Source organism: Choloepus didactylus, chromosome 6 (assembly GCF_015220235.1).
Source record: "Choloepus didactylus isolate mChoDid1 chromosome 6, mChoDid1.pri, whole genome shotgun sequence".
Classification (NCBI taxonomy): Eukaryota; Metazoa; Chordata; class Mammalia; order Pilosa; family Megalonychidae; genus Choloepus; species Choloepus didactylus.
The window spans coordinates 154443966-154460364 of NC_051312.1; the positions used below are offsets into that span (position 1 = coordinate 154443966).

The 16399-nt window shown below is 42.0% G+C and overlaps 2 protein-coding genes across 3 annotated transcripts in view; one reads left to right on the forward strand and one right to left on the reverse strand.

The window, feature by feature from the left end:
- JAM3 (junctional adhesion molecule 3) overlaps positions 1-16399 on the forward strand; it is a 109177-nt gene that overhangs the window by 80157 nt on the left and 12621 nt on the right. The gene's annotated exons all lie outside the window — the stretch shown is intronic.
- NCAPD3 (non-SMC condensin II complex subunit D3) overlaps positions 1-16399 on the reverse strand; it is a 64597-nt gene that overhangs the window by 12019 nt on the left and 36179 nt on the right. For both annotated transcript variants that reach the window (XM_037841999.1, XM_037841998.1), the window contains 6 exons: positions 14925-15032; positions 8228-8342; positions 8026-8133; positions 6648-6886; positions 5722-5801; positions 215-352 (listed from right to left, as the gene is read on the reverse strand). In XM_037841999.1, the coding sequence (XP_037697927.1) occupies positions 215-352; positions 5722-5801; positions 6648-6886; positions 8026-8133; positions 8228-8342; positions 14925-15032 (788 nt within the window). The remainder of the gene's footprint in view (positions 1-214; positions 353-5721; positions 5802-6647; positions 6887-8025; positions 8134-8227; positions 8343-14924; positions 15033-16399) is intronic.

A 16399-nucleotide genomic window follows, 5' to 3' on the forward strand; every position in this document is an offset into this window, starting at 1 on the left:
GCAGCGTCCAAAAGTGTACGACAGAGGCTTCAGTACAGCGATGAGCTTCCAGTGCCCCTTACAGGCACTTCCCTCAGAACCTATTCCCCTGAGTAAAGGGACAGTAATGACCCCCACGATAAAACACCTGGCTCAGGGTCTATCTCCCCCCCTGCACCTCCCCAGGGCTCCCCCACTCCCCAAGGGAGAGGAGGCTGCCTTCATTGACACTGACCTCTCGGACTGTGGGAACTTGTTATACTTCTCGTGCTTCTCATAGTTGTTGAAGTGGAAAATACACTCAATGAAGTGCTGAAAGAACATGACAGGGTTCCTCTTCAGTAACAGGTGTACCAGGCAAAATTCCCCAAAACTGCGAAGGACAGAGAAACCAAAGGAAGAGACCCATTTGGAACTTGCTGACAGCCTCTGAGCACACACCAAGGGCACCACAATCCAGAGCGGGACTGTGAACGGGGGTGAGGGCTAATCTACCCCAATAAGCAGCTTCATGCAGAACAAAAGCAAGATACACATTTATTTCATTCCGTCAGTCCTTTTGGAATCCAAGTCAGTGAACAGGCTTTCTCAGCCTGGTTTCTCCTCACGATTCTAAGGAGGTGTTATTATTCAGACACAATTCCAGCAGGAGAACCAACCCACCAACCTCCCCAGAACTGCTTCTTCAAGCAGAGGCAGTCCTTGCAGCTAATGCAATGAAAACGGCTGCCTGAAAATGAGCTCTTGGCCTTCAGCCCCCATCTTCAAGTTTCTTGCCCACAATAATGAACAAAAACCAATTTCAGGAGCTGGAATTTTTTCAAGAATGAGGATTAATTACAAAGCTTCACAGAATGGGGTAACAGGGCAGGCATCCACCACAGTGACTCACTCTCACCAAGCTTCTCCAAAAAGTTCAAATATCTTCCCCCAGAACCCCTCGTCAGCAGCAAGCCCTGGACACACTCCTTTCCACGCGCGCCCCCAGACTGGAAGAGGCTTCCACCACACGTGTCCAACACCAGACAGTGCATGCCACTAGTCCCGCACCAATTTAAAGTGCAAAACTCTAATGGTTTCCAAAGCCCAATGTACATGGACAAAAGCCAAAACGGTCCAGCCTTGGTTACCCATCACTGCAGTGATGAGAGAACGCCTGGTGCTGATTTCTGCTGAGGGGTCGACCGAGGCAGTGAGAGCTTGTTTTGGTCCATTCATACCATCCACAGCAATGCTCCCATTTCGCCCCAGAGTGTAAACACAATTTCCATGTACACAGGAGCACTGGTCAGCTCTCCAGGGGAGAGAAGCAGTGGCCAGGATAATCCCCACGTTTTACTCGGGCTGTGGAATGCACGAGGATTCTGCAGGAGATCAACCTTTCCCTAATGGTTTTCCTTAGGATCATGATAAAATCAGTTTGTATCCGCAGCACACACCTCAATTAAAAGTTCAGCATCGGGATGGAGGTAAGCCTGGATAGCACTTCTGCAGATGGTCCCACTTTGACTACTCACCTAGGAAATGAGGGAGCAGCCTGACTTACAAATATGAAAACAAAACGAACAAAACTCTATTTCATGGAAGGAGATCCTCAAGGAGAAATTCACGAGGGCCAACTAGAAGCACCTGCCTGCTCTAAGACTGGCCAGTGTATTGGACACTGTGTTGTCTGGTAACTCAGGCTTGGCAGGCAGAGAAGGGCAAGCATCAGATGAAGTTCTTTCTAAACAAGGATTACCTTGGTGAACCATCAGTGACAAACAATGGACAAAATCTTGAGTCCCAACAATTAAAAAAAAAAACAAAAAAAAATCTCCAAAAGAAAGAATAAGCATTCACCTTCTGGGGTATTTAAAAATAGTTCAATTTACACAGCACAGCAGTTTTCATATCTGCCTGAACTTCCACCTCAGATTTGAAGTCACTTTTGTGGAAATGTAAAATTATAGATTGAATCCAACAATTCTTCTGCAAGAAGAGGGTCTGCTTTGAACTCTGGCTTGATGTCAATTGCTATAACTTACTTAGCCTTTAGGTCAAGAATACATCTAGGCAAATAAAGTACATAGAGGCAACCAAAGGACAAGACACTGCAGCGCCTGCTCCCAGGGAACAATTTTAGCAAGCCAGACTACAAATTCAATATTAACATTAATTACACAGAGGATCCACACGCTCAGGGCTGAAAGCAGCACGAGAAACCAGAAATCCCATCCAGGAAAATATCCAGCACTAACCTTGCTGCTGCATTGACTGTGACTTAAAAGGGCAAGTTTCAGCCTCGATGGGATTAAGACTCGCAGATTCTACTGGCTTGATAAACTGGGGAAGGAGGACTATTTTGGGTTTTGTTTGTCAGCTGAAAAGTTAAAAGAAATTAATATTCCTTGGAGCATCCCTTTAGAGTGACAGAAGACAGCACTTTCCAGGTACCTGGATTAGAAAATGTCACTATTCTAAAGAAAAAATAAGTTAAGGACACCAGTCAGCATCCTTTCTCAACCCAGAACTATTAACAGGAACCATATATAATCAAACCTCCAATTCAGGAACACTGTTGAGAGAGTTTACACAAGACTAATTCCATTACATGGAAGATCAGCTAAGTCTGAGTAACAACAACCTGGTGAAAAAGTGTTCTCTCTCCCTGAGAATCAAATCCAGGCTTCAAGCAGCCCTAGGAGGCCACAAAGGAACAGCAGTCTGTTCACTTCCGTTTTCAGATTTAGTTATGAAATGTAAAACTCTGACTTCTTTCAGCTTTCTTCCCAAGCCAAACGCCACGTGCCAATCTGACACAGCATCTGCTCAGTAAGAGGCCGCTGTCAGGAACTCGCGCTTCTGTGTCTGCTGCAGATTAGGATGGGGGCTCAGACCCACGTCCCCCAGAACTCTACCTGAAACTTGAGGAAGATCTTTCCTGTTCCTGTTGGCCTTGGTGCATACCCCTTGTTATCCGCCCCCTCCTGTACTCTTATCCCCATGTTGTCCTAGGCTTCCTTCTCCCTCGCCTAACTTCCCATCACTCCTTCCCCCTCCTTGCGTCTCTCTACTGTGTACTGTTCCAGGTCCCTCACACCTTGGCCCTGCTGTCCACAACTGGTTCTCAGAGCAAGCTGGCTTTCCTCCAAGGACACCACTTCCCTCACAGCCCTCTTGAGGGCAGGATACTCGATGTCCCACACCCACAGTCAGGGGACGAGGACTGTATTTTCCCCAGCTCCCCAACAACACTTTCATGTGTTCCTTTACCATTTTTTACCGAGTGTCTACCAGGTTTCGAGCTCTCATCCAGATGAGAGCAGTAAACAAGACGAACTCTCTGCGCATCAGGAAGCTTGTCCTCTACCAGGCAGACAGATGGTATTCATACACTACAGACCATGCTGCCAAAAGTGCTCTGAAAAATGAGAGGGCTGGTGAGGGGGTGGGGGTGAGGCTGACCGCAGACCAAAAAAACTCTCCTCTACCTGCTCATGTGACAAAGCTCACCTCCTCCTCAGGTGCCTACTGACTGCCTGTGGCACCCTCTCCTCCGTGGTGACTGTTCCTAGCTCTCCATCCCACATCTTGACATCATTCAAGTGTCTTCAGTGTCCAGGCAGAGGAGCTTGCTCAATGCCCTAACTCTCTCTCTCTTCTTGGCCTCACGGACTCCAGTGGCTTTCTCATCTCTACTCTGTCTGCACCCACCAATCCCCCACCAGGGCCACATCCTAGACCACATCGCTGCCCTGGAATACCCTTTCGGATACCACGCGGTCCCTCTGTAAACCGCAGCCTCCTCCAGCGTGCCGGCTCCCTCCCTCACTCTATTCTACAACTTTATGGAGCCCTCCAGAGCCACGGCTGCTTCTTTTTCTCCCAAACTAACCCCTCTCTGTCGTTCCTCCTTTTTCTGCCTCAATGGCCCATTATTTTAGTTTCTATCCTTGAAACTCTCTGGTCCCCTGCCTTCTCGTCTATAGCATTTGTGCAGTGAAACTAAACCAGCCCCTTGTCACTTGGTTATCCCCCCCAGGATACTACAAGGCCACCACCTTTTGCAAACTCAGCAGCAAAAGCACCCCCCTTCTCTGGTACCAAAATCTGTGCCACCACCTTGTGGGCAGAGGGGAAAACACATCACACACTTTTGTAGCCCCAACATTCTGGGTTTATATAATCAATTAAAAATGTCATGCAGATATGCATATGCCAGAATTCTCAGGATCTCTACCTGGAAGAATAATAAACTAAACTCAATAGGCCCTGCCACTATTGTCTCTTTGGAAAAATTAATATACTTAATATAAGCAGACAGGCCTGGCCTTTGGCCTAAAAACTGGGGAACCGACTAACTTAGATTACAGTCAGCAATACAGTTGTCAGCTTCTCGAAACCAAAAATCATGGTCCACATTCAAACCATTGCTTAAACAAACTCAGAAAGTGGAGATAAAAGGGAAAGCTTCAGTGAGGAAGGATTAAAAGGGATGAAATGACACTGATGACCTTACTAAAGTATAAAGTATCTTTCTCTAGCCTTCTAATTTCTTTCTGATTCATGCTGACATCTGTATAACAGGTTCTGCATACATTTTATGCACTGATCGACATGCTTTTTAACATACCATGTGTAGGAGCTGGCAGAAGTGGAGAAAACAAGAAATACAGGTTAAATAATCACCTTCACTGCCAGGCTCCTAATTCTGCCTGTCCCTGGGCTACCTGTTGTTTAAGAGAACCAGAGGGCCTGTGTCCAGCGCTGTAGATGCAGAATAGAGGTGAGAGGGTGTTGCCTAGATACCATAGTCTCTTTTCCAATCATGTAACAAAGAAAAAGTCAGAGCCTCAGACTTGCGCTTCTAGCTCTAGACAGTGTTAATTAGACCATTAGTCTTCTACTAGTTTGTTACGTGAAATGTTCTTCCTTTGAAGTTACACCCAGTGAAAACTGAGCAGGAATTCTTTCATGGAATGCAGTACAAATCATTTGTGACCATATTTAGAACCAGAGGGACCCATCATTATAAGCTATTTATAGTTAATGAACCCTATCAAGACCTTTTCCCAACTGCAGTGCATGCTGCCCTGGCCTTCAACATCTGATTTCCCAATTGCAAACTTGCTTTAAAAAGAATAATGCATACCACATAATATAGGGCAGTCAATTTGTCAGATCATTTCTCAACCCCTTGAAAAGAAATCTTAAAAAAATTATAGGATAAGAATTAACAGTTGGCAAAGTAACCCTTTTTGCCTTCAATTCTCAAGAAACACCTATTTCCAAAGAGCCTCATAATTTGTATACTCTATTTCACACTGTGTAATTCTATCTTAATTCCTAGAATTTCCTCCTACAATTTCTGCACTGAAAGTCTGCACTCTTTATCAAAATTAACATTTTGTTGGCCTAGAAATCAACATATTAAGTTAGCAGTTAATGGCTACTGTTCTTTACAGTTTAATATGACAAAGGCACATACATACTATTCTTCTTTATTCCTTTCAGAAGAGGGGACAATGTTAGCAAATGTAGTCGATACTGAGATTGATGATCAATCTCAATAGATCTGAACAATCTCAATGGGAATTCTTTTTAGCTTGTAAAATAAAACTTTGCTATACACTTTAGTAATTTAAAAATGTGTTATTTTCCTAAATAACTCAATTCCAAACCAATCTGAAAAGAGATCTAGTATATACCAGAAATTAGGTAAATCATGCAGTTGTCTGACATTTGAGGGAGACGATTTACCTGGCAATGTCTGGGTGCGAATCTATCAGAGTGCTCACAAATCGAAAGAACAGAGAGCCCTTCCATTTCACAAATTCCTCCTGGACAAAGAAAAACCAGTGTCTATCAGAATGGATTTTAATATATAAATCTTAAATGTACTCAGTCATATAACCAACTGTTTAACATCACACCTGTCAGACATTCACTCTGTCCCTGGCACATTCGCTTCATCAGTTAGCACCACCTTCCTACCCATTTTAAAACACGTACCATTTGTTAGTCACAAGGACTAGTGGGGGAGTAAGTGGATAGGACAGCATAAAGCCTACTGCGTTAGAAAAATGACTCAAGGCATGCGGCTTTAAAAGGGGAGAGCCACTGATGCCATCATTAAGAGACAAAATTTTATAAAAAGTTGTGTGTAAAACATTCTAGAAATAGATATGTAGCTTAATTAAATGTCTTCTTTGTAAAGACCAAATGTTATTTTCTCATCACAATAGGCAAACATATGCTCTCAAGGTAAATAAAAAAACCTAAAACTCTATAAAGCTTTATTATTCACTAAGTTTCTAAAATATCAGAACAACCCTGGGAGATGGCCAGGGCAAACATGATTCCCATTCTACAAATGAAGAGGTTAGGTCTGAGAAACACTGACTTGCTCAAGGCGAAGGAGAATGATAGGACTGGAGCTGGAACTACTTGTTGAGTGAAGTGTGCTTTTCTCGACATGCTGTTTATTTGCAAAAATTAAACTTTACACTGCTTGAAAGGATATCTGAACAAACAACCAAAATGAATACTGGGAAGTAACAATCTGCTTAAAAGGCTGTGCTGAACACTGGAGGAGCAATATCCTACACCAGAGGTAGCCCATTTCCCACGCTATTCCAATGTCCCCTCAAACCACAAGCTATGGGGGGCAGGAGGATGACACGCACCTGCAGGAGATTGGTGAGCAGGATGAGTGTCTGCTTTCGGATGAATGGATCCGAATCCTTCAGGCACATGGAGATGTTGGGAATGTATCTGTCCACTAGGACAGTGTACCGGATGCAAAGGTCACACATGACGATGATGACATTGTTTCGGACGGCCAGGTCACCACACACCTCGAGCTCCCGCACAAGAGCTGGAATGCTCTTCTTCGCGAGATCCTCATGCTGCAAACACAGCTTACCTGTCACAGAAGAGAGCCAAGGCTTACTCTAGTCTAATTCCAGGTATGAATTACTCCAGACATAACCTGCCATGGGTTTTATTTAAGTTAAAACATCATGTCAACAATCACAAACAACAAAAAATGAAAGCCAGACAGACCCTTAAGTTCAAAATACCTTAAGGAAAAAACACCCCTAGGGGTTTCATGAGCTATATTCCATGGGATACTCCTTCACTCTTATAAAATTATGTTCCTTTCAAAGCCAATATTTCAATTTTGCAATTATCTACTTACCTGGAAAGTGACAAACAAAACCCAACAGATGGTCCACTTTACTTCTGATTACACGTGTACTCTGAAAGCTGTATGTCTAATGAATTTGAAACTTGAGCTAGGTTAAGATGGAAAGAGACGACTGCTCTTATTTCTTGTTCATAGTTTTTCTCATTTATTTTATATCTTGTTCATTGTTAGGAGAAGGATGGCTACTAAGTTTGGTTTGTGTGAATTTTGTTTTGTGATCTGGGGAATGTGTTGCTCTTATTTGCGATTCGATATTTGAAAATAACCACCATTACCAAAAAAACAGTTCATAACTCTTATCTAGCATAAAATATACAAACTAAGGGGGAAAAATCAAATTATCACATAGAGGTCAGTGTTTTCAAGATTAACAACAACTAGAGTTCATGGAGAAATATTCTTAATAGCTCATCTACCTGTTCTGCAAAGTATCAAATAAACCATTTCGTTTCATAAACTGAACTTCAAATTTATTATTTTATTCCCAGAATTAAAGCAGTGCTTGGAATACAGGTCTTGTTGAACAGTCTTCATGGTGCTACGTGACAAGAATAAAAATATTATGTAATTGTAATAAATTAACAAAATCTCAATAAACAGCCAAAATCCCTGCAGGGAGTGTTTCGAGTTTTGACAGTCTTGGGTTGTGGCCCACACAGGCTCTCATTGTTAGCACTCAGTTAGGGGCTGCAGAGCTGGGCGCTTCCATCAGATTACCTCTAAAGATCACCAGAGCCAGACTAAATACAGATTCAGCAGTATAACACACATTGATATGGCCAGGCTTCTTTAAGGGAAGAAGTCACGTCTGGAAATGGAGGGCACAGCACCATTTTCCCAAGTGTTGTTCTCACCTAAGGTAATGACTGCGTGTGCTCTAATCACGGAAGGCATTGTGGAGCCACTGAACTGGGAGAGTGGCTGAGAGGCAGGGGCATCACTGTTGGCTTGACACGATGTCACTGAAGGGAAGGAAAAAATGATTTTTGTACAGTACTGCAAAGGCCATCACAGCCTTGAGACAGCAGGGGCAGAGGATAACTGTCAGTGTCTTACTGGGATCCGTGTCAGCAGAAGCGGCTAGGATGGACTGAATCAGAAGGAAGACACGCTTTTCCACTTTGGCTGGACACAGCTGGGCAATATCTCCTAAGGTAAAAATGTATTTCACCTACAAAGAAGATTATTTCTGCAGTAAGAACAAGGCAAAAGAAGAAGGAACTCTAGCTAGATTAAGGATTAGCTGTCAAAGGAACGCTTTCTTTGCCCCACCCCCACCCCATAAGAGCTTTACAAAAATCATTTCATAAAAACACTTGGCCACTGTTAAAATTCTGCTACTACTTTATGAAATTCATCCACAATTAGGGTGACCATTAATTTTATCCTCTAAATCTAGACACTTCTGTGAGTGAAAAAGAGTGCTATTAATAGATATGCTGTAAACCAGGGTTACCGGGCAAACTGGGACCTCCTGTCACCCACCTAACATCCTGCCACCCACAGATGTCACAGCTATACGGTACAATACAATGCCCCAGGCTGAACGTGTGCTCTACAAGTGAAAACAGTCACAGTAGCTTCCCTCTAAAAAGTTACATGAAGAACTTCTTCTGCAAAGTATTTCTAATCATATGGCTTTATTTTAGTTTTTCTTATATACTTACCAATGACGTTATTTTGAAATTTGCAGTTATTACTTTCAATATTAGGCATCCTTTCATGTCAATAAATACAATAAATGTGTAAGGACTATGTAAGCATACCATTTATGTTGAACCATCCTTGCATGCCTGGAATAAACCCCACTTGGTCATGGTGTATGATTTTTTTAATGTGTCTTTGGATACGATTTGCAAGTATTTTGTTGAGGATTTTTGCATCTATATTCATTAGGGAGATTGGCCGGTAGTTTTCCTTTTTTTGTAGCATCTTTGCCTGGTTTTGGTATTAGATTGATGTTAGCTTCATAAAATGAGTTAGGTAGTGTTCCATTTTCTTCAATGTTTTGAAAGAGTTTGAGTAAGATTGGTGTCAGTTCTTTCTGGAAAGTTTGGTAGAATTCCCCTGTGAAGCCATCTGGCCCTGGGCATTTATTTGTGGGAAGATTTTTGATGACTGATTGGATCTCTTTGCTTGTGATGGGTTGGTTGAGGTCTTCTATTTCTTCTCTGGTCAGTCTAGGTTGTTCATATGTTTCCAGGAAATTGTCCATTTCCTCTACATTATCCAGTTTGTTGCCATACAGTTGTTCATAGTATCCTCTTATAATTTTTTTAATTTCTTCAGGATCTGCAGTTATGTCACCTTTTTCATTCATTATTTTGTTTATATGGGTCTTCTCTCTTTTTGATTTTGTCAGTCTAGCTAGGGGCTTGTCAATCTTGTTGATCTTCTCAAAGAACCAACTTTTGGTGATATTTATCCTCTCTATTGTTTTTTTGTTCTCTCTGTCATTTATTTCTGCTTTAATCCTTGTTATTTCTTTTCTTCTACTTGGTTTAGGATTGGTTTGCTGTTCATTTTCTAGCTTCTTCAGTTGATCCATTAGTTCTTTGATTTTGGCTCTTTCTTCCTTTTTAATATATGCGTTTAGTGCTATAAATTTCCCCCTTAGCACTGCTTTTGCTGCATCCCATAGGTTTTGGTATGTTGTGTTCTCATTTTCATTCGTCTCTATATATTTAGCAATTTCTCTTGCTATTTCTTCTTTAACCCACTGGTTGTTTAGGAGTGTGTTGTTTAACCTCCAGGTATTTGTGAATTTTCTAAGTCTCTGATGGTTATTGACTTCTAATTGTATTCCATTGTGGTCAGAGAATGTGCTTTGAATAATTTCAATCTTTTTAAATTTATTGAGGCTTGTTTTATGTCCCAGCATATGATCTATTCTGGAGAAAGTTCCATGAGCACTAGAAAAGTATGTGTATCCTGGTGATTTGGGATGTAATGTCCTGTATATGTCTGTTAAATCTAATTCATTTATCAGATTGTTTAGGTTTTCAGTTTCCTTATTGGTCTTCTGTCTGGTTGATCTATCTATAGGAGAGAGTGATGTGTTGAAGTCTCCCACAATTATTGTGGAAACATCAATTGCTTCCTTTAGTTTTGCCAGTGTTTCTCTCATGTATTTTGTGGCACCTTGATTGGGTGCATAGACATTTACGATTGTTATTTCTTCTTGCTGAATTGCCCCTTTTATTAATATGTAGTGGCCTTCTTTGTCTCTCAAAACATCCCTGCATTTGAAGTCTATTTTATCTGAGATTAATATTGCTACACCTGCTTTCTTTTGGCTGTAGCTTGCATGAAATATTTTTTTCCATCCTTTCACTTTCAGTTTCTTTGTGTCCCTGTGTCTAAGATGAGTCTCTTGTATGCAACATATTGATGGTTCATTTTTTTTTGATCCATTCTGCGAATCTATATCTTTTAATTGGGGAGTTTAATCCATTTACATTCAACGTTATAACCGTGAAGGCATTTCTTGAATCAGCCATCTTATCCTTTGGTTTATGTTTGTCATATTTTTCCCCTCTGTCTATTAATATCCTTTATTGTACCCATACCGAATCTCTTTAGTACTGAACCTTTCTCCAAGTCCCTCTGTCCTTTCTTTGTTTCTCTGTCTGTAGGGCTCCCTTTAGTATCTCCAGTAGGGCAGGTCTCTTGTTAGCAAATTCTCTCAGCATTTGTTTGTCTGTGAAAAATTTAAGCTCTCCCTCAAATTTGAAGGAGAGCTTTGCTGGATAAAGTATTCTTGGCTGGAAATTTTTCTCACTCAGAATTTTAAATATACCGTGCCACTGCCTTCTCGCCTCCATGGTGGCTGCTGAGTAGTCACTACTTAGTCTTATGCTGTTTCCTTTGTATGTGGTGAATTGCTTTTCTCTTGCTGCTTTCAGAACTTGCTCCTTCTCTTCTGTGTTTGACAGTGTGATCAGTATATGTCTCGGAGTGGGTTTATTTGGATTTATTCTATTTGGAGTTCGCTGAGCATTTATGATTTGTGTATTTATGTTGTTTAGAAGATTTGGGAAGTTTTCCCCAACAATTTCTTTGAATACTCTTCCTAGACCTTTACCCTTTTCTTCCCCTTCTGGGACACCAATGAGTCTTACATTTGGACGTTTCATATTATCTATCATATCCCTGAGGTCCATTTCGATTTTTTCAATTTTTTTCCCCATTCTTTCTTTTATGCTTTCATTTTCCATTCTGTCATCTTCCAGGTCACTGATTCGTTGTTCAACTTCCTCTAGTCTTGTACTATGAGTGTCCAGAATCTTTTTAATTTGGTCAACAGTTTCTTTAATTTCCATAAGATCATCCATTTTTTTATTTAGTCTTGCAATGTCTTCTTTATGCTCTTCTAGGGTCTTCTTGATTTCCTTTGTCTCCCGTACTATGGTCTCATTGTTCATCTTTAGTTCTTTGAGTAGCTGCTCTAGGTCCTGTGTCTCTTCTGATCTTTTGATTTGAGTGCTTGGGCTTGGGTTATCCATATCGTCTGGTTTTTTCATATGCTTTATAATTTTCTGTTGTTTTTGGCCTCGTGGCATTTGCTGAACTTGATAGCGTTCTTTTAGGATTTGTAGACCAATTGAAGTCCTTATCTCTAATTTATCAGATCTACAGCTTCGTGGAGTACACTTTCTCTAACTAAGGAGCAGGTGGCGTCCACGAGCCACCTGTTCTCCACAAGCCAGTTCTCCCCTGCTTAGCCTTTTTGGTGAGTGGGGGAGTGAGTCTTGTGGGGTCCAATTGGTGTACCAAGCTTGCGTGTGTAGTTGGTGTTGCCTGCCCTGTATATGGGGCGTGTTTTTGGGCAGTCAGGGGGGGGGGGTGGCTCTAACAATCAAATCTCCCTGGTGATCCTAGAGTTTTAAAGCTGCTGCAATAGTCTAATCCTTCAGTTCAGTCCTGCCACAGTTTGTCTCTGCCACTGACCCACAAGTCCTTGGTATTGGCGTATGGCTCCTGAGACTTGCAAGTGGGCCCCTCTTCCAGGCCGTGCACCCCGGGTCCTCTGTTGAGGGATGACTGTGCTATGTCACAGGTGAGTGCCGTCCCCCCAGGGCAGTTCTGGGCTGCTGGGCTGTGTAGGGAGGCTCCCAGTCTGCTGAATGGGGCTTTGTTAATTCACACTGCTCTACCTTCCCAACTCTGGGACAATCAGCTGAGGTTGCAGGGAAGGCTAATGTCCACGCCCAGTTTTGTGGTGTGTGCCTGTTATTTGAAGCACTTCCGTCACACTGGGTTGTCTGGGGCAGTTCTGGGCTATGGGGCTGGCGATGGGCAGGAGTGTTTCCTGTCCACCAGGATGATGGCTGTGAGAGGACACCCCCCTTTTCTTGGGAAGTTGTGGTGTTTAGTGAATTTTATCAGCCACTGGATTATTGCGTTTTGTCTCAGAGCTCTCCTAGTTCTGCTCTTGACTTGACCTGCCCAAATTGCAAGTCTTTGAAGCTTTCTGTATTGGGCTTCTTAGAGTAATTGTTTTAGAAAAACGAAAAAAGGATTAAAAAAAAAAAAAAAAAAAAGGGCCCTCCTCAGAGATCTAATGGGTTATTGAAATGCTAAGAGACAAAGCAACCAGGGCCATTAAGGAAAGGTCCACAGGGCAGAGAGATCAGCTTTTCTTCGGGATTTGCATATGCGCCTCAGGGCCCTTCCCCTTTCTATATTCACCAGAACTCCAAAAATCCTCCGCTTTTATTTTGGAGTGTTTCGTGTTGTTTTTTCTCTATGCCTGTCTCCTCTCTGCTGGGCTGGCTGCTCTCAGATTCTCTGGTGTCTGGTCTCAGTCTATCTATGGTTGGAGTTTGGATCAGTAGAATGAGTTTCCGATAAGGGCTGCCACTGCAGTTCTCCCTTCTCCTTCCCGGAGCTGACAGCCCCTCCTCCCACGGGACTGAGCCTGGCAGGGAGGGGCGTGGGTCCCCTGGCCGCAAAAACTCACAGATTTCGCTGATCTCAGCAGTTCCACGTTTTCATGAGTGTTGTATGAAGTATGCCCAAAGTCAGATTGCTCTGTGGTGTCTAGTCCACGCAGTTCCTTGCTTTCTACCTACTTTCCTGGAGGAGTAACTAAAACATACAGCTCACCAGTCTGCCATCTTGCCCCGCCTCCAAGCATACCATTTAAAAAGCACAGCTGTCCTCATAATTTATTTAACTGTTTCACTATTAACAGACATTTACGTTGTTTGTAATCTTTTGCTGCTGTTGGCTTTAGCTCTGACGGACACCTCTGCATGTCTGAACACTGCTCTATTTCCTCAGACATGAAAATCCAGGGTTCAAGGATATGCAAACCCGCTTTACGTTTTAATACATATCACCAAATTGTCCTCCAGATTAGTTTATTATTAGACACCTACCAAAAACATGCTTCCTCACAGCAACCACTAGTGTGTGTTTAGTAATAATTCAGTTTAATGGCTAACTAATATTGTGCTTTTTTTATCCCCCAAATGGAGGGGTGATGTGATACAATAAAATGTCAAATAAAGGCTCATTTGAGGGTGAGAAAGCTAATAGTAAGTGTACATGTGTTTAATAAATCCTGAACATATTATATCTCTTAATGGACTAAATAAATATTTAAATATACTTAAAGAAGTGTGACAAACAATATTTATTGGGTAAAACTTCTTCCTATGTATTCTGACTGAAGGGTAGATTTTGGTTGGGAAAAAAAACCTTAGAGGGAAAACTTCCTGGTTATAATAACTGTTTTTCTTGGTTTGGGCAGGGGACTCTTCCTAGAAAAATTAAAGAGCAAGGCTCCTCCAGAAATCCTGGGTCTCGCACAGTCTACATTTCATGGTCCTCTTACCTAAAATATCCAGATCCTGACTGATAAGGATACTTTTAACTATTGAAATGTGTGCAAGTGATGCCTCCAGCACAAATGGTCTTCTAGCAAATCTGAACATGGTCTTCAATCATGAGGAACTGCAAGTGCTAGGCTGCAAATCAGGAGCTGAACATAGGAAAAGGGGGCAGTCTGCTAATTTTCAAATTGATGTGGGAAATGGCCAATTCTAGCTAAATGATGGCTATACTGAGGGGCGTCAAAAAGCAGCTCATTATTTCTTTATTGGACAGTGTCAGATGTTGGAATCAATTACCATAACATATTTTGTTGACAGCCAGCCATTCAAATCAGCAAATTGGCTGGGGAATCTCTTGTACTGAAACAATTTCTAAAGTAGGGATGCAATGTAATACAATCCTGCTGCTGCAAGGTCATCTGTGTTTTGAATTCTAAAATATCTCATTTTATTTTAGATGTTACTTTAGAACTGCTCAGCACTATTCCCTAGCTCTGTAGTCTGATGTTCAAACAGCTCAGAAGATACTTTGTAATTATAAACAAACAAACAGATAAACCAAAAGAACAAAGACTACACTCACTTTATTTTCTTACCTTATTATTTCTAAGCTCAACTCTACCAAGCTTACAACACACATTTTGTTTTCCCTGAAGGAATCAGGTTCCCCACAGGATCCAACTGGATGAAATGTATACTATCAAGTTTTCTCCAAGTTGTAAGTATATAAAAATAAATAGGTTATCAATAAAAACGTCTTCTTAAAAAAAAAAAAATAAGCTCCAGGCTAGGAGAGCCCTTTCTTTGCCAACAGTATTTAAAATGCACATTATACAATTAAAAAACAAACAAAAAACCACCCAAATGATAGAGGAGAAAGAGGAAAGAGCAGACAAGAAAAGGCAGCTGCTCACCAGCAGGTCTTCCGGCACGTCCCCTGCTCCGCGCTCCTTCAGGACTATGTTGGAGAGGCAGTGCTCACAGGTGGCGAGGACATCCCCACACACTTGGGTCAGTAACTCCTGCGGCACGTTAGAGAGAATCTCTGAGGATCCCAATCATACAGCAGGCTATTTTCTCAGAAGAGACTCATCTTCAAAGGTACAAACCATAAACCATGAAAAACCCTAGCCATCATGCTTTTGTCCCTTTCCTCTTTCCCCACAATGTGGCCCAAATCCAAATGATCAAGTGTTAGCCAACAATCAAGCCATGAGAACTGGGTAAGGAGAATTTACACAAAACAGTATATTAATTATCTTTCTTTCTGTATTTGCCCTACAAGGGCAAAGGACCTAAGTTTAAGAAGATCTTGGGTTCTAATTTATAAAACTTCAGTAATAGAGTGCTCATCCAACAATAGAGAAAAACACTGTGATTTTTCTGGCTAATGCAGGTGATGAATCTACTGTGATACGTATTTTTAAAAGACATGAAACACAACAGAAGAGCTACTATTCTTCTAGAATTTACTCATCAGAGGAGAGCTGACAGTGTTGTGCCTGAGCTCACATGCCAAGGGAGGGCACGCCTGGTCCCACGCTCTGGCCCTTGGGCTTTAGTTCTGCCTGGAGATGCTCTAAAATGTCTAGATGAGCCAAGTGCCTCCGCCCTAGTGCGTCCATGTGCCCTTATGTCTGCTTTTTTTTTCAGCAATTACTGTATTGTGCTGAAATGGTCTCTCTGCCACAGCGCTGCAGACGCCTGAAGAAGGAACCTGTCTGACCACTGTCCTGGGCCCAGCTTCATGATTAACATGGTTCTTAGTCCAACTTGGCCTAAATGGTCTCAGGAGTATTGCCTTTACAACCCTTAAAAGAATTATTGCCTTCAAGAGTTTAATAGCCTGCAGAGCTGGGATGACAGCTGGTCAAGAAAGCCTCCTGAAATCCACACACTTCATTCTGCTGAAAGGACAAAGGCTGACTTGTTTGAACCTGGCTGGATGGTGGACCAAGACCTTTCAGAATCACAGAACCCGGGAAAGGGCCTAGCAGGCTGTCCTATGTGGGGATGTCTATCCACACGCCTCTACTGAAGGGGTCCTTTTCCCAGGCAAGCCCCTCTGTTTTCCAGGCAGCCTCAGTTAGTTTTTCCCTCAGTCAGCCACAATTTGTCCGGATATGTCCTTTAGTGACACCAAATAAAATCAATTCTTTTTTCATTTGAAAGTTCTTCATAAATTTGAATCTCACTAGATAGTCCATCCCACATAATCCTTCCCTCCTCCGGGCTAAATACCCCAGGTCCTTTAGCTATTCCTTACACAACTTACTTTTGTAATCCCCTCATCCAGTTGCTCTCTTTTGGACATGTTCCATTTTATCAATATTTCCCTGAAAAGTTATTACTGAAATTGAATTACACAGCATGTCAATGTAGTATGAAC